A 27,016-nucleotide genomic window follows, 5' to 3' on the forward strand; every position below is an offset into this window, starting at 1 on the left:
ATGAGGTAGGGATAATCCAATAGAGTAACAAAGTATTATATCCTTTAAAAAATTGCTTACCCTATGACTCTACTTCCAATTTAATTTTTTGTCTACTGATCTAGGTTTTCAAACATTTTTTAAGGAAATCTAAATCTAAAATCTAAACATTTTTTAACTCATGTTAAAGTATTTCTTACCTTGTCCATGAATTGCTTTTCAAATTGTATAAAATACTTCATGAGTTACTGAAGAATTTTAAAAATAATTAGTAATGAGTTCAATTTAGTCTCCATGCCAACTACTGATATGTATTTTCCTGGTGACTGATCTTTATTTTGTAGAAAATGCATGATTTAATGTCCTTTTACCTGCTTGGAAGAGAATGATTTCATTTTTTTCCAGTTAACTCAACCAAATTGTCAACAACTTTTATTAACTACCTACTTTGTAACAGCTTAGAGCAGAAGTACCCTAGAGAGTTACTGAGTTAATAGAAAAGGAAATTATTGCAATTAGTGGATTTATAGTAAAGTTAACTGAATATATAAATGTTAATTTTTGAACTGAGAAGGAAATAAAAAAATAAATTGTTGCCATCTGCTGCTTTTTAGTTGGATGAGGAGAAAATAACATTCCAAAGAATTATTTGATAAAAACGTTTGAAGATTATGAGGTGATCATAGATAATCTTTGTTTGAGCCCTTGCACAGACTTATTTATGGAGCAATAAAAGAGTTCTTTATTAAAAAATAGATTTTATAAAAAGTAGACTTTACAAAAACTCTTTATAAAAGTTCAGACTTTTTATGAGGTCTACATCTTGGGCATAGTTTGAAAGCTTTAGGGGAGGATTTGCATAGCCCCCAAGAATTTAGTAATGCAATGGAGCTAACAGGAGACATGTGGTATTCTTTTCAGGTTAAGGAAGTGGTGTTATTTTCTAGAAAACAGAGTTTGGGGACTGGAAGAATTTCAAGTAGAATGATGAGAGCAATAAGCCATGAAGAGTCATTTGGCCTGTTTCTCAGTGATTGCCTAAGCAGGGTGTTTCATTAGATGGGGGACTTCTACAGCTTTTCTTTCCCTAATGACTTTAGACACAAGTTAGCAAAGAACTATATATACTTCTGTTCAGAGATTTTTGACTTCTTCTGTAACCTTTAGGATGGTCCTGGGTATAGTAGGCACAACATTCAGGTAAACCTCAGCTATTATTTGGGGCGTCATCTCTGAAGCATATTGATTAAAATGTGCTGAATAGGTCAGTGGGTGGCAATTACTTTTTCAAACCATAAACTCAGACATGTAAAATGATAAACCTTTATTTTTCTAAAATTCTTCTAGACAATACCTTGAGCTCTTGTATTAATCTGTTAGGGCTGCCATAACCAAGTACCACAAACTGGATAATTTAAAATACAGGCATCTTTTTTGTCTCCTAGTTCTGGGGGCTAAAAGTTTCAGATCAAGGTATCAGCACAGTTATGAAGGGGAATCTGTTTTATGTCTCTCTCCTGGGCTTCTGGAGGTTTTCTGGCCATCTTTGGTGATCCTTGCCTTGTAGAAGCCTCATTCCAGTCTCAATCTCTGTCTTCATCTTCACATGATGTTCTCTGTATCCAGATTTCCCATTTTTAGAAGGACACTCATCATATTAAATTAAAGACTCACATACTCCAGTTTGAGAGCATCTTAACTAATTACATCTGCAATGACTAATGACATCTGCCCAAATAAGACCACATTCTGAGATACTAGGGTTAGGACTTCCACCTGTGGATTTGTGGGGGAGACACAATTCAACCTGTAACAGCTCCCAAGCTACCAATGATAAAAACTTTATTTAATATGATTCTGGGTATACTCAGTCATTGGAGGTTTTTTCCCTGGAGTGAAAGTGACAAGGTCAATGGAGGTAGAGGGTCTTCGGGGATCAACTGCTCATGGCCCTCAGGGCACTGCCTTTGGCTCCTTACCCCTGCTCATGTCTTGTTCTGTGGTTGCTGGCTTCTATCCCGCCTGCCATTTACTACATCTGTGCTTTTCATTTGATCTCTGGTTGGCAGTCTTTGAAATTCCATCAACACATTTTTACTACAAGCACTTGTTAGGTAGTGACCTTACTTCTCCAAAAAATTGTGATTGCCCTCCTGCACCTTCCTGGGTTAGCAGGATGATTGGTGGTCTGTGTCAGGTACTTGAAGCTTTTGCAGACATTTCTGTTCTACTGAAGCTGTTCTAAGCTGATCTAGAGAAAATGTACAAGTCTTCTCCAGGGGTGTGCAGTGGGATCTCTCCTCTGGTTCCCTCTGTCCCGTACTTCACCCCCACTGGAGCAGGTAGGGGGCAGGAGACAGGGCTTCCTGGAGACCCTTTCGTGGCTCTTCTCTGCACCAGACACACTAGATCAGCATATAGCCTCTGATGATAGTGTCTTCCCATTCAGATAACCAAGCACAGTCTACCCAGCTCTTCATAGACCTTCCCATTGGAAAGATGAATAGTACTCTGTCTCCTTGGTGCAGTGTCTAATGACTATGAGTAAGGATTCTCACATCTCCTGAATGCCCCTACAGTCACAAAACCATACTCTAACATTATCACTTATAAGAGTATTGCTTCTAACAGATATGTTTTTTTTAGATTTTTGAGTAAAATATTATGTAAAATGTAAAAGATTAAATGGACATGATGCCTCCATGATCTAGCTTAAGAAATAAAATCTTTATTATATTTTTACAAACCTATTGCTTAAATAAGTTGTTTCAAAACTCTTGAACATATCTCAAAAAGTTGAATTTACCCATATACATGTGCTCTGAGGCCCTGTGGTACCCTACCTTGTCAGGGAGACAGAGTTCCTTGTTCATCACCAAGTTGATGCACAGTTCCTTAATGGCTATGGGAATAATGGCATATGTAGAGTTTTCTCTATAGACAATTAGTAGAACTTGAGATGAGGGAACTTAACAATAACAGATGGAGAATGTTACTAATTTTTACTGAAGATACACATACAACACATTCGGAAAAAAATCTCAATATTGTGAAGGATGCCAAATACCATCTCATCATCCAGTGTTTCATATTAAAAGACAAAACTTAGAGTCTTGCTAAGTCCTATATATGCACTTATATACATATATGAACATGTGTATGTATTAATAAGCACAGATATGTACATATACATACATCTCTGCTAACCAGATTCCTTGGAACATACATTTATCTATAATAGGAAAGGGACAATGGTGAGTGTGGAGCTTCATTTCTTCATGAGTAAAACTGAGGAGACTTCACTGGTCTCAGGTCTCCTGTTCTGGTTACAACATTTTGAGGTGATTCATTTCATTTCAACTGACTAAGAGATATTGGTGGATGTTAAGTTTCTAAGGCCTGAGTGACTTCTGTCCTTTGGTATAATTGATACTAAGAGACACTTCTGAATAGAATACCCCAACATAGGGCAAAATGCCAAGGCTGAAACTAAAGAAAGTTAGGCTTTATTTATTTATTTATTTATTTATTTATTTATTTATTTAATTCCCTTTTTTTTTAATTGCAGAAGAAAGTGAAGAAATCTCTGTAAAGATCTCTGATGAATAGCATGTTAGGGGTGGAAACTGGAAGGAGGAAAAGAGAAAACTCCCCTCATCTTGTCCAGAGGCCTTTTCCTTCTGTCTTTCCCTCTCTAGACACCTGAGAAATACAGCACAAGTTCTTACTATCACGGAGTTACAGGTAGAGAAGAACACCAGCTTCCTGGGAAGTGTAGATGAAGCAGAGAGGGAAGACAGTTTCACTAGTGCCCCCTAAAGAGACATACCCTGAGTCCCTTGAGAAATACTGGGTTCACATGCATTCAACATACCAAACCAAAAACAGAGAACCAGGCCAGAAAAATTCAAAGACTAATCTCCTGAAGGTCATAAGGCCAGAATCTATACTAACAGCTAGGATTCCTGAATCCCCAAAATTGTGTGTGTGTGTGTGTGTGTGTGTGTGTGTGTGTGTGTGATTTGAAATAACTTATGTAACTATTTCTTTGAATTTATGAAATTGACGACCTAAGATCCAACCAAAATACTGTCTTGCTTTGCTATAATTTATATTTCATCCCTCAGCCTCAAGTTACCAGAATTCTCATTTTAAATCTCCTGATTTTATCAATATGTAACCCAAAATCACTTTAAATATACACATATTAGTATAATCCATAGTATTTTAATGGATGCTCTGAATAACAAATAGAGTTCTGTGTCGTAATTGTTTTCAGTAGCAAACAAGATTTGTTTTAATATGCTGAGTGCTCCATTTGAATAAAGTACTTGGCTTCATTATGAGAAAAAAAATAATTTAGGCTATAGTGTGGATTTTTTTTCAGATGATAGGAATGTAGGGATTATGTCGTCCAATCTCTTAGTTCTGCTGATGAGAATGGAGGTCTAGAGAAATTAGGTGACTGAATGCCTGAATTCTTTTTCTACCAACTTTAGCATTATGTAATTTTAAGTAGTAAAATCTGATAATTTTACTGGTGGAGTTCTTTCACCAAGGGTTACAAATAATCCAATTTGGAGCATGTGAATTCCAAAAGGAAACAGAAAAAAAAAAAAAAAAAGACCAGTACTGTCAAGCAATCAATCCAAGGCTTTTACTGACACCACTTTTCCCAGAACAGAAAACATCCTTTCAAGTCTCTTGCACCGCAACTACAGAGACAATGTTGGCTGTAATGGAAAAAACACAGCTTTTCAGCTTATAAACTATGTGACCTTGAGCAAACTAATTATACTTTAGTCCTCTTATTTGTAAAACTGGGGAACAAAAATCTATCTCACTGGCTCCTTCTAGAAATAAAGCAGACTAGCCTGTATAAAGTACTCATCATGGTACCTGGAAGACAATAATTACTGGTGTTCCTTTCTTCTCTTCTATTTCCCTGATCAAGGTCACGTGGCTGATTAGTGGCTAGACTTTTTATTTTCTAGGGCAAAGCTTTCTTCTTCACAGGATTCTTCCATTGTTCACATCATAATGCTCTCAGGAATGGGAAGGAGAAATATCCAAGAAGCCATTTTTTGTTAGCCTGAGAATCAAGCCAGGGACTGGTGCCCTGTCTTGAAAGTGCCAAGTTTCTATTGCAAATTGTGACATAACTGTAATAGTAGATATAGGATCCTTTCACACTCTTTTCTTAGAATTCTAGATGTGGCATAGTTAGTTATTTTGTTTCTTATACATGAGAAGGTGATGGAATTTATAGTGGCTCAGAAAGAATAGGAGAAAACTTGAGTATGTCTCTTATTAAGTGAGCTCATTTGCGCAAATAGGACACAATGCAAGTTATGGGGATTTACATATTTGACCAAAGCAAATAGATTCATAGGGCCAATTGAGTGCTCAAATTAAAATATCTGTTTCAAGGTAACCATGAGGCTCTAGAATGCTTTGCCACTAGCTTATTTGACCCCCAGAAAGAATCATTTTTTAACATCTAGATGTTAAAAATAAATGATAAGATTCATGAAATAATAATTAATAATCAGGATTTTTTGTTTTGTTGTGATATAATTGACACACAGTACAGTGTAAGTTTGGTGCATGATGTCTTGACTTACATCCATTGGGAAATGATGACCATCCATCATCTTATATAGGTACAAAAACAATGGTTTTTTTTCCTCTTGTAATGAGAACTCTGAGGATTCATTCTCAACAATTTTCACATATACCATACAGCAGTGCCAACTATAGTCCTCGTGTTGTACGTTATACACCAAGTACTTATTCTAACTGGAACTTTGTACGTATTGATGTCACCTTCCTCTGACTCCCTCCCTGAGCCCCTGCCTCTGGAAACCACAAACCAGATCTCTTTTTTTTTATGTGCTTGCGATTTTTTGTTTGTTTAGTTGGGCTTTTTTTTTTTTTTTTTAAAGATTCCTACATAGAAGTGAGATCATACAGTTTTTGTCTTTCTCTTTCTGCTTTAGCATAATGCCCTCAAGAGCCAGCCTTGTTGTCCCAAATAGCAGGGTTTCCTTCTTTCTGGTGACTAACATTTTGTTGAATACATATACCACATCTTCTTTATTCATTCATCTTATTCCTATTACCTGCCTACCTATACATCTATTATCTAACTATTTTTTTACCTTTTAAGACTTGAAACCAAAGATGTATAGCTAATCTGATGGGCATATTCGTTTTGGGAGTTTGTTTTTATCCAAAGTATCCAAAGAAATCCAAGGTATCCAAAGTATCTGTAGACTTGGAGGAGAGTTTGGTGCTGACCCCTTTGTTTTTATTAGTATTTTTCTTATTTGGAAAAGAAAAGTACAATTATTTTTCATTAGTATATACAAATGGTTAGTTGACTTTTTAAAAAGTCCTTCAATATTGGTCGAGTATTTCCATTTGTTTACAGACTTATTTATTCATTCATTCATTCATTCATTCATGAGACACACACACACACAGAGAGAGAGAGAGAGAGAGAGAGAGAGAGAGAGAGGCAGAGACACAGGCAGAGGGAGAAGCAGGCTCCATGCAGGGAGCCTGACGTGGGACTTGATCCCGGGTCTCCAGGATCGCGCCCGGGGCTGAAGGCGGTGCTAAACCGCTGAGCCACCCTGGCTGCCCTACAGTTTGTTTTAATTAAAAAAAAATAGAATAAAATAAAAAATAAAATAAAAGCATCAACTTCTCCTTCGTGCACTAATTAATTCATCACCACTGCCTGTGGATAAGTTAGAGCTTTTGCATTTTTTTCTTCTGGTTGCTTTATTTTTTTTAATTTTTTAATAATAAATTTATTTTTTATTGGTGTTCAATTTGCCAACATACAAAATAACACCCAGTGCTCATCCCGTCAAGTGCCCTCCTTGCATTCCTAAGGTAAAAGGGATCTGGAAGTAACGGTGGAGCTGGTGATGGGGTTAAAAAATCACAAAACCCAGTTTCGTTCTGTCTTTGCTGGGATAACTCTCCTTTATTGGCAGAGATCAAGGCAAGGCTTTGCTCACCTCTGGGAAGGAGTGTGGAAAGCCGCCAGGCATCCATATGCTTCCCCTGAACTGGAGATCAACTAAATACTGGATTTTACCTTCCTCTATAGCCCATCTTTCCTTTCTAGTGACTGGCTATACCACTGACAATCCTGGAAGCAACAAGAATAGCCATTTACTTTTTCTTCCTTATTACTTTGGTAGGAATTGTTTTGGCATTTCTTTGACATACTTGTTTTAAGTGTGTGTTTTCTCCTGGTTCCTTGGGAACTTATTTGAAGGGCAATAGATTTATTGCCAGCATGTTGGATTGTTCATTTTAAGGCCACATTTTGTAAGTGAGGAAATTGAGTTATCTTGAGAAGAAACAGAACTGGACAGTTGAATGGTGACAGCTTGGAATGGTGAATGCTTTGCTGGGTAGGATTTCATGTACCAGCAAAGACCATCCTTTGACCTTGGGCAATCAGAGCCTCTTATGGGCCTCATGATTCGGGAGTTTTGCTGTCATTCTCTTGGGCCATCTATTCCCAACAGGTAAATTATTTTGACAAATGGAATGTTTTTTGAAGCCATATTTGTGACCATGAAGATGAACTATATGAGTACAATAATGTAGCAAATGAGCTCTACTCAAGAAATTACTAACTGTAGAGAAAGAGTAAAGATAGTCTGAAAATTTTCTATCTTAAAAATAGTTATATATTTACCTCCAAATTAGGTTGGTTAGGGTATTACTTGATAATTCTTGACAGTAAAAAAATTGATTTCTATTAATTTTCCTAAATGGGCAAAAGTGAATCAAGGAGGCCTTTATTGGGTATAAAGTTTAACAACAATATAAAGGCAGATGACTCTGTCCTACACTAGCTGTCATCTTCACCTCTAACCAGATACTAAATGAAAAGCTAAAAGCACATTGTCTAATATAGTGTTTGTCTAAGTGTGGTATAGGAAATCCATATAGGTTATAAGAAAAAAAAAGGTTATAAGTTATTAGAGGCTTCCTAGTAAGAAATACTGTGTATTCTGAGTAAAACTTAAATAGCTTTTTCACAACAGGATATGAAGAAAATTCAGTGTGCTAGTTTATATTATGATTTATTAAAAGAAGAATATAGTGGTTCTCTTTCCCATGTTTATATTACCTCAGAACCTTTTATGGAAGGAGTTTTTGAACCTGGGCCTCCATGAGCTAACTTTGGGGTATGAGCACCTTAGAATATTACTTCTACTAATGCTTCATTGGGTCAGTCTGAGAGAGGAGTCTCTCCCTTTCATCTGTACATTTCTTTATTTTCCCCTTATTTCTAAGATTTACCCCCTCCCATAAAAAATATGTAACCTTTGGCCTACCCACCATTACCCATTATTTCTATTATATATACCTTCAGCCAGAGTCTGAGATGTCCCATCCAATATAAAAGAAGTGTCAAGTATTATTTTATTCTAGATTCAGCAAATAATTACTGCATTTCATTATCTTCTAAATTACTTTTATTTTCTTTTCAATAGGTATGAAGCCACATTTTATTGGGATGGACTGTAAGAAATAGCTGATATTAAACTAATAACAGTGGTGATCCATGTGGCTCAACCTAATACACTAATATTATTGAAGAGTAATTATAGTTACCAAGATACTTCTTTACAAAAAGAGACTTAGCTACTTCAAGAATTTTTGCTTAATACTTTTATAAATAGACTGGATGGTTGGCAGGAGAGATCACTTATGCTTGTAAAAGATACCAAGTTGGCCGAGATTGACAGTACCAGGTAGGGCCAGACAAGAATGCAAAATGATACAATCGATTTGACAGTAATGTGCACTGGATAAAATGAATTACAATTAGGGTGCATGCAAGGTTTTGTTTTCAAAATAGAATAATTACTTTGAAAAATGCAACAGGAATAGAAATATTCTTATGGACTGGGCAATATTCAGAGGAGTTTAAAGTCACAACCAATCATAGAGTCAGGCTTTGCTGAACATGCCCAAATGGGACACCTCTGAGCCATTCATTCTGACCAACCATCTGGACCTCATCATGTAGATTTTGGCTGCCACACTGAATGACTATTGGCACTAAATCAATGATTCCATTCCATTGTGGTCTGTGAACTTCAGGAATTGGGACATAGCATTATTATTTTGAGTAATACAAGAATACTCTCCTTGCAGCCCAAACTCTGCTCACCTTTCCAGGCTCAGTTAAAGGTTAAGGAAGTTCAGAGGGTCTCTCCCTTCTTATTTCTATAGGAGACATACTGCTCAACACAGGGTATAACAAACATTTCTGGCTGAAGTTAGCACCATCTTGTTTATATATTGACCTCAACTTTGAACTTTTTAAGTTACTTCAGGACAAGAGTCAAGTATTGTACATGTACTGCACTTTGCTAGGACTAGTGTGTAGTTAATAAGAACATTAGTAGGATTCATCAACTAAAACTTAATAAAGTTAATTGTCACAACAATAAAAATAGCACAGTGTTGATTTGAGAACATGAAAAATTGAGAAACTTCTGTGGATGTAGATGCCTATGGCTCTTATTGTTTTGATTCTTGAACCAACTTTTCTCATTAAGAAAGAAAATATGTATTTATTTTTTGAGTCAATCATATTCCAAGATGATATTTCATATATCCATTAAACTTCACTACATTCTAAATTCCAATAAATCTAAGCTAATGTTTGGTTTAGTGGAGTTTCATGTAAAATTTGTTATTTGGAGTTGATGGTTTTATGTGTTATAAAATATAGTTAAGTGGAAATAATTTTTATTGGGCATTTGTATCTTAAATGTAGAGATGCTTAATAGATTTTTTTTTAGTCTAAATTATCTGACCAAGTGTACAATTAAACTTCTGGTTTATTATTTATTTTTGTGTCTCTATAAATTAATGGGTTTAGAATGATTTATCAATTTTGATTATTACAATAAAATCCACATACTTCATTATACTGTCTACAGTAGCATTACCCTCAGCCCCGTGTTTGAATTTATTATAGCTCAATCCTGAGCCAAAGTCACTCTAAAGACTTTCAGTTACAGTAATGGATTTCTCTGGAAAATAATTCGAGTCTAACTGGATGTTGTTAAATCCTCAGGCCATGGTAAGTGTGACTGTGGCAAGTGCAAATGTCAGGAAGGTTGGTTTGGGGATGCGTGCCAGTACCCAATTCACTGTGACCTGACAAAGAAGAAGAGTAACCAGATGTGCAAGAATTCTCAAGATGTCATCTGCTCTAATGCAGGTAAGAATTCTATTCTATGAAAATTCTTAAATAATCACATTTTGGTTTTTCATGGAAATAGGTAGGCGTTGAGAAATGCAGAACCTCTGAGAGAGACTGCTTTTGAGTATATTTTTCTGAAATGAAATGCAGATAAATCAATAGGGGAAAATGTCATCTTGCTGAGACTGGCAAGTTTGATGCTCTCCAGCTGTTCCAAATGCCTTCTTCAAGCAGGATATTCACGGGAAACAACACCCCGACAACATTTTATGTTAATTGTGAGCCATGATTTTGAATGCTGGATTAAATCTTTTAAACAGGATTTATATAAGCTGACTTAATTATTTTCTATTACAGATCAAGGGTGCTTTGGAATTTATACCTTAGCATCAAATAGAACCAAACCTTTTTAATTTGGTAGAAGCTTTAGATGCACTAGATATGAAACTCATGGGAAAATATAGTGACATCAAGATTTTATGTTTGGCCAAAATATTTTTACATCTTATAGAAGTTATTTAAAAATGTTTTTTTTTGGGGGGGGCAGCCCTGGTGGCTCAGCGGTTTAGTGCTGCCTTCAGCCTGGGGCATGATCCTGGAGATCCCGGATCGAGTCCCATGTGAGGCTCCCTGCATGGGGTCTGCTTCTCCCTCTGCCTGTGTCTCTGACTCTCTGTGTGTGTGTGTCTCTCATGAATAAATAAATCTCTTTAAAAAATGTTTTTAAGAAATTTGTTGTAAAACTGTTAAGATTAACTACCCAGTTCATATAAAACAAAGCAACTGGCTTTGTTTTCAATAATGCTTACTTGGCGTTACTATATTTAAATACTCCTTTCATATTTGGGGACATGGAGCCTCAAAAGTCCACTTTTCTTAAGGCTGGTTGAACTTAAGAATGCTCCTGTCCCAAGGTAGAAGGTTTGATTGAGTTATTTTGGTGAGTGTGGTCTGGGCTGCAATGGGTTTTTAAAGCTCTCCCAGAAATTCTTCTGGAGAGCCTTCAGTGGGAGCCATTGTTTTGCATGCTAAAAGCAAGTATTTGACTACAAGAGCATCTTTCCTCTGGGAGCTCCCATTGTAGATAGAGTCCTTCGTTGTTCAGAGCTAGGATCTTCCCACAATCTTTGATCTCAGTGAATTGCTCTGTGAAGATTAAGTGTAGTAAGAGTGTTTTGCTAGTGGGAAGCAAGGTCATACTCAAAGCAAGATATGAGTGGATAGATTGGGAAGCATGACAAATTGGTCTTAATAGTTGGTTACTTTCTGTGTTCACTGATATTCTTCTTGCTTCTTTCTAGCACCTTAGTCTTTTCTGTCTGTAGGATTTTTCTGCCTTTGGTTCTTAACACCCACCTCTCCATGCACACTTACACACACACACACACACACACACACACACACACACGCTTACCATATATAGCCTCATTCTTTTGAAAATGTCAGGTTTTCTGAATTTCTATAAGTAATAAAGCTTGAATTCTGTTTTTTTTTTTGTTCTTTATTTTTGGCTTTATTTATTGTTTATTTTTCAAATCAAATCCAGAGGTGTTTTTTTTTTCTTTTTAGTAATACATTATAACCAATAAGGGTTAATTTAGGAACACAAATGTTTGAACATTAAGTAAAAGAACATGGGATTTGCTGTAGTAATGTACCTTAAAGGAAAAATTTACAGAATCATTTCAGGAGATGATGAAACATATTTGATAAAAATAAAGCACAATTTTAAGATATATGAGCCTCTGCCTTCTTTTAAAGATTGGTATAATACTTTTATGTAATCTACCATCCATATTCCAGTTTCATTTATTGACCAAACAAAGTCCTTTACATCATTCCCCCACCTCTGTAGGATCCAGTCTAGAGCAGAGTTATATTTAGCTGTTATCTCTGGTTAACCTCCTTTAATCTGGACTATTTCCACACTCTATGGTATTATAGCATAGCAAATTTTGAAGAAAACTGTCTCCAACCTTTCTTTTTTTTTTTTTTTAATAGAATATTACGCGTTTGGCTTTGTCTGATGTGTCCTCATGATTAGATTCATGTCATACATTCTTAGTTGAATTGCCAAATAGATGATTTTGTGTACTCAGGATGTGTCATCTGGAAGTCCATGATATCCATCTGCTCTCACTGGTGAGGTTAATTTTGATCACATGGTCAAGGTGTTGTCTGTTGTCTCAGCTCTGTAATTACTGATTTTGCCCTTGTAACAAATGAGCAGTCTGTTGGGAAACTCTTAGAAATTATAAGACATTACATCCTCATCAAAATTACTCCTGATAGGGATGCCTGAGTGGCTCAGCGGTTTAGTGCCTGCCTTTGGCCCAGAGTATGATCCTGGAGTCCCAGGATTGAGTCCCCATTGGGCTCCCTGCATGGAGCCTGCTTCTCCCCCTGCCTGTGTCTCTGCCTCTCTCTCTCTCTCTCTCTCTGTGTGTGTCTCTCATGAATAAATAAATAAAATCTTTTTTAAAAAATTAGTCCTGATTTACCATCCATTGATGATTTTCACCTGATCCATTATTTATACTAGCGATGGAAAAATGATGATTTCTCAATTCCAACTTTCTCTCCATATTTACTGGTTGGTACTCAACATTCTATTACAACAACAATTACTGGATATTTCATTTACTTAGTGATTTATTGTCCATTCAGAATCACAGTTCCTATTATTTCAATGGATTATTATTCATTACTACACTTATTCTGGTGCTCAGATAGTCCCAGATGAGGTTGTTGGAGCCCCTTCAAGCTAGCTTTTCAGTCCTTGTGACATGCCTCCATTGTTTTGTTTTGTTTTATTTCAGCAATCCTTTCTTTTCTGGCATAACAAAATATTCCAGAGTTGTACCTGATTTGCCACAGCTTTGGAATCAACCATTTCTCTAAAGAGCCTTGGTTCCTTTAGGTGAAGAATGGTATTAGAATAAAAATTGTGTCAGGTTTAATCCGATCAGTTAAGTGGAACAGAGAGGCCAGGCAAAAGTTGGTCGAAAGCAGCTTTTTTTTTTTTTTTTAAGATTTTATTTATTAGAGAGACAGAGAGAGAGAGAGAGAGAGAGAGGCAGAGACACAGGCAGAGGGAGAAGCAGGCTCCACACAGGGAGCCCGACGTGGGACCCGATCCCGGGTCTCCAGGATCAGGCCCTGGGCTGAAGTTGGCGCTGGACCGCTGAGCTACCCAGGCTGCCCGAAACCGGCTTTTATTTTTTTTAGTTTATTTTATTTTTAATAAATTTATTTTTTATTGGTGTTCAATTTGCCAACATACAGAATAACACCCAGTGCTCATCCCTTCAAGTGCTCCCCTCAATGACTGTCACCCAGTCACCCCCACCCTCCGCCCTCCTCCCCTTCCATCACCCCTAGTTCGTTTCCCAGAGTTAGGAGTCTTCACGTTCTGTCTTCCTTTCTGATATTTCCCACTTTTTTTCCTCCTTTCCCCTTTATTCCCTTTCACTATTTTTTATATTCCCCAAATGAATGAGACCATAGAATGTTTGTCTTTCTCCAAAGATGTGGTCTCTGTATACAATGGAGTATCACTCAGCCATCAGAAGAGACAAATACCCCCCATTTGCTTCCACGTGGACGGAACTGGAGGGTGTTATGCTGAGTGAAGTAAGTCAATCCGAGGACGAAACCGGCTTTTAATGGGGCGCGCTCTCAGTGGGGTACGGGCCGGCAGGGGAGGGAGAGAGCCAGGAAGTAGCAGGCGGGGGAAGTCGCGCCCAGGCTAACCGCAGGGGGGTCTATAAAGAGTTTTCGGTGGGAAGATGGGGGCAGGGCGACATTCCATTAGGGCAAGGGTTACAGGTCTTTGTAAGCTAAGTTAGGGTAGGGCGGCAAGGCAGCGTTATTGGGAGGTTGCTGGCCTGGGGTGGGCCGTTTTGAGGTTCCCAGTCTCGCCAGCCCAACAGTGAGCACTAGGGATGTTTATTTCTACTGGGATGAATTTGTTTCTTGACCCTTTCTATAAATAGGCTAGTAAACATGCATGAACATATATATACATGTGCATGCACATAGATACAAAGACATATTTTAGAAATCAGGATCTCATGTCAGTACATCCAACTCCAGTCCACCCCCACAAGGTTATCTCCTATTTTTTCCCTTCCATATTTGCTTATTTTTCACAGTGAGAAATATGGCTCCCAACATCATGGATGTATTTACTCATTTCCTCAATCCTATATTACATACATCTAAAATCGATTTTAGAATTGCTTCATGCACACCACTATACAAAGCAAGTCTACCAAAACATTTTGGGATTTGTTTGCAATTGACTCCCTCTCCTACTTCCATCCCACCCAAGCCATGCTCAAGATTGGGATACTTAGTTAATTGCTGTGCTTGTAAGTTCTTTGGATTTCTTTCTTTTTGTCTCCCCTTAGTGCAGTTATTGTACTCATTTGAAATACAATTCAGTTTATTTACTTCATATTGCTTTCAGTTTTGGGGATTTTTTTTCCTTCCTTTCCATCCTTATTGATTTTATTTTACTTTGCAATATGTAGAGCATGAACAGGCCGCGAAAAGTCAAAACTATATAAAAAAGCATAGTGAATCATCATTCTCTTCCTAAACTTTCTCTCCTGAGGGGTAACCAACTTCATGGCTGCTTTATCTGTGTATGTGTTAATTTTTTGTAGAGAAAAATAGATGTATGTGTTTTGTTTTTGTTTTTGTTTTTTCATTTGTTCCCTACACAAAAGGTAACATGCTATATATGCTCTTTTTTTTTTTTTAAAGATTTTTATTTATTTATGAGAGACACAGAGAGAGAGGCAGAGACGTAGGCAGAGGCAGAAGCAGGCTCCATGCAGGGAGCCCGACATGGGACTCCATCCCGGGTCTTCAGGATCAGGCCCTGGGCTGAAGGCGGTGCTAAACGGCTGAGCCACCCAGGCTGTCCTGTGTATGCTCTTTTGTACTCTGCCTTTGCCACCTTAGCATCCCTTGGAATTCACTCCATATCAGTAGTACATAGAAATATTGCTCATTCTTTTTTCAGATGCATAGGACTCAGCTCTATACAGGTGACATAATTTATTCAGTCAGTCTCCTATGATTGGGCACTTAGGCACTTTCTAGTATTTTGAAATTACAAATATTAATGCAGAAAATGAACTGGTGCATACGTATTTTCATATTTTTGGAGGTGTATCTTCAGGATAAATTACTATATGTGGGATTGGTGCACCAAAAGGTAAATTCATACTCAGTGTTACACTTAATCTTTTCACTCTTACTCTCTACTCAGTATGAAAGCCTTTCAAGTTGAATTTAGCAATCTCCTTCTCACATGGCTTCTTTTAATGTCTATTTTTACTATCCTATCTGGACTATTCCCCTGAAACTGCATTAGGCTCTGAGTTTTCTCTACTAATCCTTCCCCCTTTATATCATGATGTGGTTTTCTGGAAGCAGCTTGGGACAGAAGGAGAGGAGGAGGGAATTGGACTGGGGCATTAAGACTGCAGGGTGGGATGAGATGGATCTGGGGACTGAAGGTGTTCCAGAAGCTGACTCTGTAGGGGTGCAGAAAGCAAGGCATAGCCTGCAGAGCAACATGGGGCTCCACTGCCATTGCAAAAGAGTATGGGTGGTGTTCAAGACAAGGAAGACTTCCTAGAGAGAGATAGCTTTATTAGTCAGGATGAAAAGTCAGAGTAAAAATAATCTAGCATAAAGCAGAAGACCAGTCCTAAAGACTGAGCTCACTGGCAACTAAGAGAAGTAGTATGACATAACATGAGCACAGGAGTCTGTCACTTTTGCCTGGGCTTCCATCTGCCATATCTTGGAGCCTCAGTTGTGAATTCTACTTAGTGGATGAGACAGGAAGTCTCTAAGCTGTTGTAAACGTCCCACGTTAGCCAGATATGGTTCAGATGTGTGGCTGGGAGTGAGTGAGCCTGTCTGTCACGGTGTCAGTGAGAAGTTGTAGAATTTAGAGGTAGAGTCTGTTCCTTTCCATCTTTCCTGAAAACAGCTCCTGCATACTCTGCTCTGACGATGTTACACCTCGCTTCCAAACCATGACAGGCTCCTGGTATTCTAACAGATAAATCCTAGAGCCAACATTCTTGATCCTCTACTCTCTGCCTTCAACTGATCCTTTTCTCCGAACTCAAGCTAAACTCTGCACTGTTCTTTAATTCCACATCCTTATCCCTTAGCTGAGGCTTCTTTCTCAACATTGAAAGCCTTTTCTCCATCTCCACCTGTTGAAATTCGTTCCATATATCAAGTGCCAACTCAAGAACTTGCTCCTTTATTGTGCCTTTCCTCCTTCACAGAGCCAGACTGAGGTTTATACTTTCTATACAGTATTTGTCACAGATCTATTGCAAATGACTTTACATCATCTGGTCTCATGTATGTGTAACAATTATTGATCATCTAAGCTTTTTATTCCTAGTCTGTGATTTACTTAGTTTTAAATTGTATTCATTTTATTATCTCCTGTAGCACCTGGTACTTTGCCAACAATATAATAGGCAGCAAGAAAATTTAATGAATAGATGTTTGGATGGTTGTAAGACAGCATGAATAAAGGTGAAAATGAAAAAGAAAGGTGATAATTAGAGAAAAAAATGAGATGAGGCAGTACCATGAATTGTAGTTTTCAATTTGACATGAACTTTTATAAATTAAATATTTTTCAGGAAAAAAAAACACACACACAAGAAAAGGAAAATTAATAAACATAAAATTCATATGAGTATTCTCAAGGAAGAAAAAGAATTAGCTCAAATTCTGCAAAATCACCATTTCTATGTGACTGTGAGAAAAAAAACACAACTCTTTGAAGATAATAGCTAATTGTGAATGACCTGGCTAACAGAATCATGCAGAGGGCATGAAGATAGGACGTTGTGGGGTCAATATACAGAGAGTCTGGAGGAAATGTTTGGGAACATGACTACTATGCTTAGTATCTTCATGGGAGGAGATGAAGAACCCAAAGTTTTCTGAAAGCCTATGATGTAACTGCATGAACAGTGTTTTCAGAAAGATGGCTGGGTGATCTGTTTACCTTTGGGCTCTTGTAGCAGCTCAGTGAGGTTGCTATTATTTGTAGAGCAGCAACTTGAGAGTTAGAGATGGACATAATGACCTCAAAAATGTATAGCTACTGGCTATACATGGTATAATACTAGCTACTAAAACCTGGATTTGGCTACAAATCCACCTTCGTCTAAAATCCATACCCTTTCTGGGCCATCACATACAAAACTGCCAGTATCCAGGAGCTCAATTCAAACATCAGTATCATCTTTGGATCTTCCCAATCCTTCACCACACTTAGGCAGTCCCTGAGTTATCTGTTCTTTTTCCTGAAAATACCCCTGACAGTCTCTGCTTCTTTCTAACTCACTGCCATCACCCTGGTCAGCCTCTATCTTCTTTCCTGCAGACAAATGTAATAACCTGTCCTCATATCCACTGCCCTTCATTTCACTTCATTATGCATATGACAACTAGTGTAATCTGGTAAAATGCATATCTGATCACCTGACTCACTGGCTGAAAGTATTTCTATGGCTTCTCGTTATTCTTGTATTAAAGTTGGAAATCTTTAACGTGACCTGTAAGACTTCTGGAAACTGCACCTCTAGGTGCCTTATTAATTTCATACCACTTTCCACATCATTTTCTATGTTCCAGCTGTCTTTGACTTTTTCTTCTTACTTCCTTTTTTTCTTTTACCACAGAGCCTTTGCTGGTGTCTCTTGCAGGAAGTGGGCCTCCCCAACATCTCACTTATCTTGCCTATTATTTTTACTTTGCTCTCAGTATGTCATTTTGGAGCTACTTCCCCAGGGAAGCTCTGTGTCTGACCACCAGGTTTCAGTTAAATCCCCTGCTAAGCTCTTCTGCAACACTTTGCACCTCTCCATTTATTTTATCACATTGGTTTACTCGTATAAAACTCTGAGAGGAGGATTATGGCTGACTTGATCTCCCGTTGTGTTTCCAAAGTCTAGGATGGTATCTGGTGAGTGGTAAAGTTTCAGTTTATATCTGCTGGCTTCTATGATGATCAATTAAAAATGGAAAAATGAGTATTCCAAAGGAAGTTCCTTAAATGGACGTTCTGCCTCTCATGATCATTTGAATGCTGTTTTCCTCTCAGTGAAATCCCTCTCAGCGGTTGCAGTCAAATCCTCAACCTTGGCAGAATCTATGGCGTTTGGTCCACCAGGTGACTCCAGTGCCTCTGTGTCACTCTGAGCCACCCTGTGGTTTGGGCGAGGCCCCAGGCTCTATACCTAAGAAAACTTGCTCTGGTCCCACTGTCATAAGGATGTGTGGATTAGTTTACCACCGTGGAGGTGACATTATTAGGAGATTCTAGGTTTTTCATTTATGCATTTGATGAATTCCACAAATCTTTATTATATGAATAGTATGCTCAAATATTGTGCAAAGCATTGAATAAATACTGGCGAGGAAGATAAGCAAGGCTACTTCCCTCACAAAGCTTAGAATTTTCTGCTTTAGTTCACTTCAGACCCAGGTGTAATCACAAGATAGTCACTCATCCATTGATCACATAGCCGTGTATAAAGTAGCTTTGTACTTAGGGAGGTCAAATTTACATTCATGAAACTATTAGAAGTCAATCATAATAGCTCTGTGCCATAAAATATGATTACTGTACTATAATCATCAAGAAAGAATGTTGTTATCTATCTCATCCTACCCACAGAATTACAAAATTGGAATAATAAATTGACTTGAATTGTCTCTGGCTCTGAAAGAAGTAGATTAAAAATTATCAGTGATCATTTATATGCATTTAACAAATACTTTTTGCTTTGTTTTCATGGTTTAGGTACATGCCACTGTGGCAGGTGTAAGTGTGATAATCCAGATGGAAATGGCCTCGTTTATGGTAAATTTTGTGAGTGTGATGATAGAGAATGCATAGATGATGAAACAGAAGAAATATGTGGAGGTAGGTATACTAACTGCACAGAAATTAGTAAATAACTTGATTTTCACCTGTTTTATTGTACTTTTGTCTCTGTATACATTTCTACACTAAGTTTACTCATTTAATCTGAATTTATGCTTATTCAGAAAACCCCTTATATAAGACATTTAGGATAGACTAGTACTTTTTAAATGCAAATCGGACTCTTCCCAGAGAGGAGCCAGGTCATTATGGCAACAGACCAGCTGTTTGATTCCACAGTGATCCTACCAGTACTTCAACTTCCCTGCTTACCACGGCCACTTTGATTTTGTCACTTTTCTCCTGATCTCTCAATTGCATGTGTTAACTTCATTCTATTTCCCTTTATAAATCAGAAGCCTTTAAATTGTTTCATGTCCTATTGGAGACTTTGAGGCCAAAAAGATTACTAGCCTACAGTCTATCCCTCCCCTTCACATACTTAGATAACATTTTTCATGATCTTTTCTATATTTCTAGGGTATTCCTAACACCATTGCTCAATCCATTTTTCTGTTGAACTAGTTATTGCATGTGCCACACTTCCTGGTGCCAAGCATTGAAATAAGTTCTTCACAAACATTGGGTAATGTACCCAGGGTCATTCCGGCAATTGTGGAATTTAGACTCTTGTCTGTCTGAAACCAAAGACTGTGCTGTTGACACCCGCTACTGCCCCCACACCTTGGAGAATTGTTATTAGCGCCTGAAATTTGGAGCTTCATGAGAAGAACCCCTCCTCATCACCCAGAGTGTCCTTCTCTTTGGCTTACCTATCTGGAGGCCTGTTCCCAGAGTTTATATTTGCAATCGTGGCTAGCACAGGTTAGTAGGAAAGTAGACAGCAGTGAGAACCCCTCCAGTTTAAATAAATGTAAACGTTTCAGCCTAGTTACCTCTGGCTTCATCTCTCCATTAATAAATAATTGTTTATTTCATTTATCTTTGACAGGACTCCAATGCATGGACTCCTATTCTGCATGCAGAGTGGGTGATTTCAAAAGAGTATTTTTCCCTAGCAGGATAAGGGGCAAATGGGACAGGAGAAACCAGAGAGCCATAAAGTGTCACTAACTTAGGACAAGCTGTCCCTCTGTCTACAAAAACAAATTGCAGCTTCAATTCTTGTGGTCATCCGGACCCTTGTATTTTAGGTCTGCTTCATTACCTCTGGTTTCCTTGTGCAATCCACCAAGATAAAACAGACAAACACAAACATTTACGTTTTTCAAAGCAATGTCCTAAGCTAGAGGCTACTCAGACAATTCTGTTAATGGGCTTAATGCAGAATAATCAGAACAATTAGATAAATCCACCCACAAATACTATGTTTCCTCCTGATATTTATCCTCCTGATGTTTCATTTCCAGTAATTATAGATCAAAAAAGAATCAGGAACATGCTTGGGGCTAGTGTGTTCCGATGCATACCACCAAAGCAAAGTCTATTTGTGTGTGTAAATATAACCATTTAACTCAAAGCAATACAACAGGAAATGTTTGACTCCCAACCTTGTCACTAGTACCATTTGCATTTGTTTGAGGCTTAAGCAATTTCATGGTGCAAAGGCTCTGAACCACAGACGCCAGCAGTCCAGTAAATATCCTCTGGGGGTGACTTTGACTGGGATTGTCACTCTTTCTACATGTCATTCGCATGAAACCAGTCTGTTGAGAGGTGATTCTGCAGCCCATCAGTGAAACTATTTATTTATTTATTTTTAAAGATTTTATTATTTATTCATGAGACACACACACACACACACACACACACACAGAGAGAGAGAGAGAGAGAGACAGAGACAGAGACAGAGACAGAGACATAGGCAAAGAGAGAAGTAGGCTCCATGCAGGGTGCCCAGTGTGGGACTCGATCCTGGGTCTCCAGGATCACGCCTTGAGCTGAAGGCAGACCCTCAACTAAAAGGAGATTTTCTTTCTCCATCAGTTTACACAAAGCAAAGAATTATATTTATTGTCTGGAATGTATATTTTATCTCAATTATCCAGATGTGGCTTATTAACATTATTTTCATTTGGGTTGTGAGGATATCTGCTTAATTTTTCATACCTACAAACAAATGTATTTTTACATGATTTTTCTTTCCTTTTTTTAAAAAAGAAGATTTTATTTATTTATTCATCAGAGAGAGAGAGAGAGAGGCAGAGACACAGGCAGAGGGAGAAGCAGGCTCCATGCAGGGAGCCCAACACGGGACTTGATCCTAGGTCCCCAGGATCATGCCCTGGGCTGGAGGCAGCACTAAACGACTGAGCCACCGGGACTGCCCCGATTCTTCTTTCCTTATTTGCCTGTATCTCAATGATTTTTTAGTAAAACCCTATTTCAATTCTGAATTTTATAAATATACAAGGAAATTGGGTGTGAAGAATGTAGATTTGTGATTATTTAATGTTGTGGTAATCCTTATGTATGTAACACCTTACATAAATTTCCTAAAATTACAGGGAAATAAATTCTAGTTTAAGAAGTTAATCAAATCTTTTAAAAAACCAGACTTCTAGAAAAGCTTTTAGTATGCAGTTGTCTTACTGTTTTCCAGTGTAAGTTCCTGAGGAGACAGCACTGGGATGTGATATTTTGTGTGGGTACATGAGAGATATTTTTGAGTTCATAAATAACATGTATAGCTTTTATATTTTATCACTGGTGAAATCATTAATGGTCCTTACATTTGCCTAAGTGAACGAATTAAAATGAAAATTTGTTGTATAGATGATCATTGACTTTTAGGTTAATAGGAAGTTTTCCATGGAAATTCAAATTACAGTTCATTTAGATAGAGAACTTGGCATCCTGTGTTTAGGTCCCTGCCTCTTCTTATATTGCATTCTAGCTCTCTCTCTCTCTCTCTCTCTCTCCCTCTCATTCTCTCTCTTTATCTCTCTGATGTATGTTTGCATTTCCTCATCTCATGGACGAGACTAGCAAAAGAGACCAGAATGTTCTATCTTATTTCCCCCTTCTTGTGTGATTCCACAGGCCCTACTGATACTCCTGCAATGAGCCAGAAATGCCTTAATGTTTAGAAAGAAAGATGGCCTGACGATCAGTTTCCCACGGGCCCTCTGCGATTATGGCTGCAGGAGAAGAGAGAGGGAAGAACAAAGACTTTAGCTGTAGACTCTGATAAAACATACATTTCTATGACACAAAAAGAATAGACTCAGCAAAATTCAGCATGAACCTCATCTTTACAAGAACAAACACACGTTCATGGATGGGTGGCATAACTACAGAAAGGGAGGACCTAAGAAGTGACTTGAGGTTAATAGAATTGCACTTTCTGGGAACTTGTAAGATTGCTAGGTATGGATGTAGTAAGTGAGGATATGACAGTTCATTAGGGGTTGCTTGGAAGGAGGTACAAATGAACAGGGTAAATTTTATTAGGAGGCAGGAGCCAAAGGGAGTGTGGTGACATCAGAACACAAAATGATGGGACGTCCTTACCTATCATTTATGTCCCATTGACAAATGGGAGAGGAATTTAATTGTGAGGTCAAGGGTCCATGGTATTTTATTGGCCTAAAGGAGTAGTAAACACTGATTTAGCCGAAAAACTCTTTTCCATGTGGCGGAACACAACAGCATGTGGGAAACGGTTGAATGGAAAGATGAAATATTTCCTCCAGTTTAAGAAATGGTTCAGTCATTAATAATGTGCATCCAAGTAAATGTGTATCACTGGTTTTTCAGTGGTTGATTACAAATGAAATACTTGGATGACCAGTTCCAGAAATGCCCTTAGAATGAATGCTTACATACGTTTGACTTTGATGCGTACTTTTGAGATCAGAAGGTATTAGACAAGCTTTCACAGTCTTTCATGTCCTTTCTTGAAATTTCTTTCATTTTAATGAGTTATTTAGTGAGGACAAGTTAGAGGACACTTTGGCTTGCTATGTGTGTGTAATTATGTAGGTATATGTGCAAATATGATGTTTTAGGGGCAAATATGTAACTTCATTATTTTAAGCAAAGACCATAGAGCAGGTACATTGTATTTCAAAAGGCAAAAATGATCACCAAGAGGTAGAAAGTTAATTTTGCTTTTAAAAGTTGCATTTTTTTCCTCACTCTATAAAATTCATTTTGGGTAAAGGCCATGGAAAGTGTTACTGTGGAAACTGTTACTGCGGGTCTGGTTGGCATGGAGATAAATGTGAATTCCAGTGTGATATCACCCCCTGGGAGAGCAAGCGAAGATGCACGTCTCCAGATGGCAAAATCTGCAGTAATAGAGGTGTGTCATTCAATCACATTACTACGGATTGGGAGAGGGAACAAAGCTCTTAATTGTTAACACCTCTTTTCTCTGGATTTCCTTTGGGGGTAGGAGGAAATTATCTTTCATGGTGTTTGACTTTGATGTGAGTCCCCATTTGCCACACCAATAATCTTCTTTTTTTTTTTTTAATTTTTTCTTGAGTAACAAAGCAGAAATATAAAAAAGTTACTGTATAGTTCTTTAAGCTTCACTGACCAAATAGTTAATGTAGGGACTGTAATTTCTTTGGCGGCCACCCAGAAATAGCATGGGACAGCTAAAAGGCGATTCTTGTAGATACTTTTTTTAAACATCTCTTGACTAACAGAACCATTTCCAGCATGAGAATCTAATTATCTAGAGAGTATTCAAGAAACTCTCTTATCTTAATTATGAGTAAATTGAAGGCTTGGTTGTTATTTAGAATTGATCTGGAGTTGCTTAACTTTTATTTACAGTAATAAAAATGATATTGAACAGATACAGAAACCACATGTCAGGTAGCCATCGAAAATTTAGGCTGACCTCTGACATGAATTTTAAGAATATATTAGTATTACCAAAATGTAATGTAAAGTGAGTTAATTGTTGATATCAAATCAAATCAGTTTTAAACACTTTTTAAAAAGTCCTTGAAAATACTTATCTTTTTTCCCCTTATTAGATGTTCTGGTAAATAAAAGAGGGCTGTGCGAGACTGTTCTTTGCCAACCTGATGACATAAATAAGTGACCATTTTTCCTTCTATAAAATTATAAAAATCTAGGAAGTTGGAAAACTATATATTTTTTTTTCATTTCTGTAAATGAATGGTGCTTTTTAATAGGTAACACCTACATGGAGAACCTTAACACATAACCAATATTATCTTTAAAAAAAAAAAGATGTTATTTATTTATTCATGAGAGGCAGAGAGAGAGAGAGAGAGAGAGAGAGAGAGAGAGGGAGAGAGAGGGAGAGAGACAGAGACACAGGCAGAGGGAGAAGCAGGCTCCATGCAGGGATCAGGCCCTGGGCTGAAGGCGGCGCTAAATCGCTGGGCCACCAGGGCTGCCCAGATTTTATATTTTTACAATTTGGCATTAAAATATTGATACAGAAGAGTAAAATGGGTCATATTTCTGCACACAGGGAAAGGAAAGCAAAAGGCCTGACCTTGGAGCAAAAATCATAAAGAGAAAAAAAATCATAAAGAAAGTCTTTTTAATGTATGCAGAATTGGTCTGACTATACATCATACCAATTCGTGTTATGTTTTGTTTTACTATATAAGGATTTATTGTGCCTGAGGCCTTTTTCTTAATATAATAGGGTCAGTAGTCACCATCAGGATGTCAGCGCCTGCAGCTTGTGCTGTGTTCCCATGGGGAGTAACCATCTAGGTGTTGCAAAAGAGAGAGGAGAAAAGTGGAAATGGTTGGACCATGGCATATGCAGGGCCGTGATGCAGGCCAGGTTCTGCAGCAGGTGGGCTCTGAGACTGGTGTCCTTCAGAAACATACACTACGTGCCCCCTCTCTGCAGTTTTGCCTCCTACCTCCCCTTTCCCATGAACTGCCCAATGTGGAGATCTGCCAACAGCCAAACAAGAAGCAGCCTGCCCAAATAAGGCTGGGTAGTAGTGAGACTCAGGGGTTCCTGGAGATGAGCTGGGGGTAGTACTGCCAGGAGTCCTTTTTTCTCAAAAGGTACTGGCCATGTCTCCCCTAATACTCTTCCCCATCATTGCTTACTGGGCAAGAGAGAGGCCCCAATCCCTGCACAAACCTACCTCATCTTTGTTAGCATATCTCCAAGGCCAAAACACCTGTTATAGACACAGCTAATCAGGGGTGGGATATATGTCTTGCAGTGCCATGGTTTTATGCTGGACTTACTTTAGCATATACCCATCCTCATCCCTGCTCCTGCATCAATTATTCTATATGAGAGCCACATGTATTCAATGTTTAAAATACAGATATGGGTGTTTTAAAATACATTTTAAACATCCAGGTATAACAACACTTTACATTTTTGTACATGACCCTACAGCCTTTCATTGCTTTCTTTTTGTTGAATAGATAGCAAGCTTCTTGAGGGCAAGGATTCTAACTCATGTTCATTGTTTTGATATTATTTTATTTTTTATTTATTTTATTTTATTTTTTTAATAATAAATTTATTTTTTTATTGGTGTTCAATTTGCCAACATACAGAATAACACCCAGTGCTCATCCCGTCAAGTGCCCCCCTCAGTGCCCGTCACCCATTCACCCCCACCCCCCGCCCTCCTCCCCTTCCACCACCCCCAGTTCCTTTCCCAGAGTTAGGAGTTTTTATGTTCTGTCTCCCTTTCTGATATTTCCTACCCATTTCTTCTCCCTTCCCTTCTATTCCATTTCACTATTATTCCCCAAATGAATTAGACCATATAATGTTTGTCCTTCTCCGATTGACTTACTTCACTCAGCATAATACCCTCCAGTTCCATCCACGTTGAAGCAAATGGTGGGTATTTGTCATTTCTAATGGCTGAGTAATATTCCATTGTATACATAAACCACATCTTCTTTATCCATTCTGTTTTGATATTATTTTAGAGAGAAATCAGTGCTGTGCTAATGACACATCCCACACAATTATAGACAGAGATACAGACTTTTGTTTATTAAAAAATCTCTACTGTCCACTTTAGATGGTATTTTTCCTTGATAGAATTTTTTCTCTATATGCATTTTCTAAATATACAGTAAACAAAGATTTTAAAAAGCAATATGTCAGATGCTTTCTTCCATGATTTTCTTCACTAAAACCATATACAATTTTTTTTCCCATCCAGGGACTTGTGTGTGTGGTGAGTGTTCTTGCCACGATGTTGACCCAACTGGAGACTGGGGAGATATTCATGGGGACACCTGTGAATGTGACGAGAGGGACTGTAGGGCTGTCTATGACAGATACTCCGATGACTTCTGTTCAGGTACGTTATTCTCCTCATTCCTGTTTTTAAGTAAAAAGGAAAAAAATTGCTCCCTATTTTCAAGCTTCATTCTGATTCTCACAGAAACTGTAAGAGAACTGAATCTGTGGAGTGGCCTGGGTGACTCAGTCTGTTAAGCGTATGATTCTTGACTCCGGTCGTAATCTCGGGGTAGTGAGATCAAGTCCAGTGTCAGGCTCTGTGCTGGGTATGGACCTTGCTTGGGATTCTGTTTCTCTCTCTCTCTGCCCCTAATCCCCTGCTCATGTTCTCTCTTTCTCTCTCTCTCTCTCAAAACAAAACAAAACAAAAACAAAACATGAACAGATGAATGAATGAACTGAATATGTGCATTGGAAAGCATTTGATTGTCACAGAGCTCCTGTGAGTACCTTGGAAAATCTTCAGAGAAGTTACACATTGGGTGAAGATGAGAGATGAAAGGACTTTCTTAAAACTAGTCTAACTCCTCACCAAAGAGAACCACCTCCTCCAGGTATCTGTTGCTCATCTCTGAGCATACAAACCCAGCAGACTGGATGA

At 38.0% G+C, this 27,016-nt stretch overlaps 1 protein-coding gene across 2 annotated transcripts in view; it reads left to right on the plus strand.

Moving 5' to 3' along the window:
- ITGBL1 (integrin subunit beta like 1) overlaps positions 1–27,016 on the plus strand; it is a 222,525-nt gene that overhangs the window by 80,583 nt on the left and 114,926 nt on the right. For both annotated transcript variants that reach the window (XM_055335920.1, XM_055335921.1), the window contains exons 3-6: positions 10,106–10,252; positions 19,098–19,220; positions 23,347–23,487; positions 26,333–26,473. In XM_055335920.1, the coding sequence (XP_055191895.1) occupies positions 10,106–10,252; positions 19,098–19,220; positions 23,347–23,487; positions 26,333–26,473 (552 nt within the window). The remainder of the gene's footprint in view (positions 1–10,105; positions 10,253–19,097; positions 19,221–23,346; positions 23,488–26,332; positions 26,474–27,016) is intronic.

The sequence above is a fragment of the Nyctereutes procyonoides genome, unplaced genomic scaffold, assembly GCF_905146905.1.
Source record: "Nyctereutes procyonoides isolate TBG_1078 unplaced genomic scaffold, NYPRO_anot_genome, whole genome shotgun sequence".
Classification (NCBI taxonomy): domain Eukaryota; kingdom Metazoa; phylum Chordata; class Mammalia; order Carnivora; family Canidae; genus Nyctereutes; species Nyctereutes procyonoides.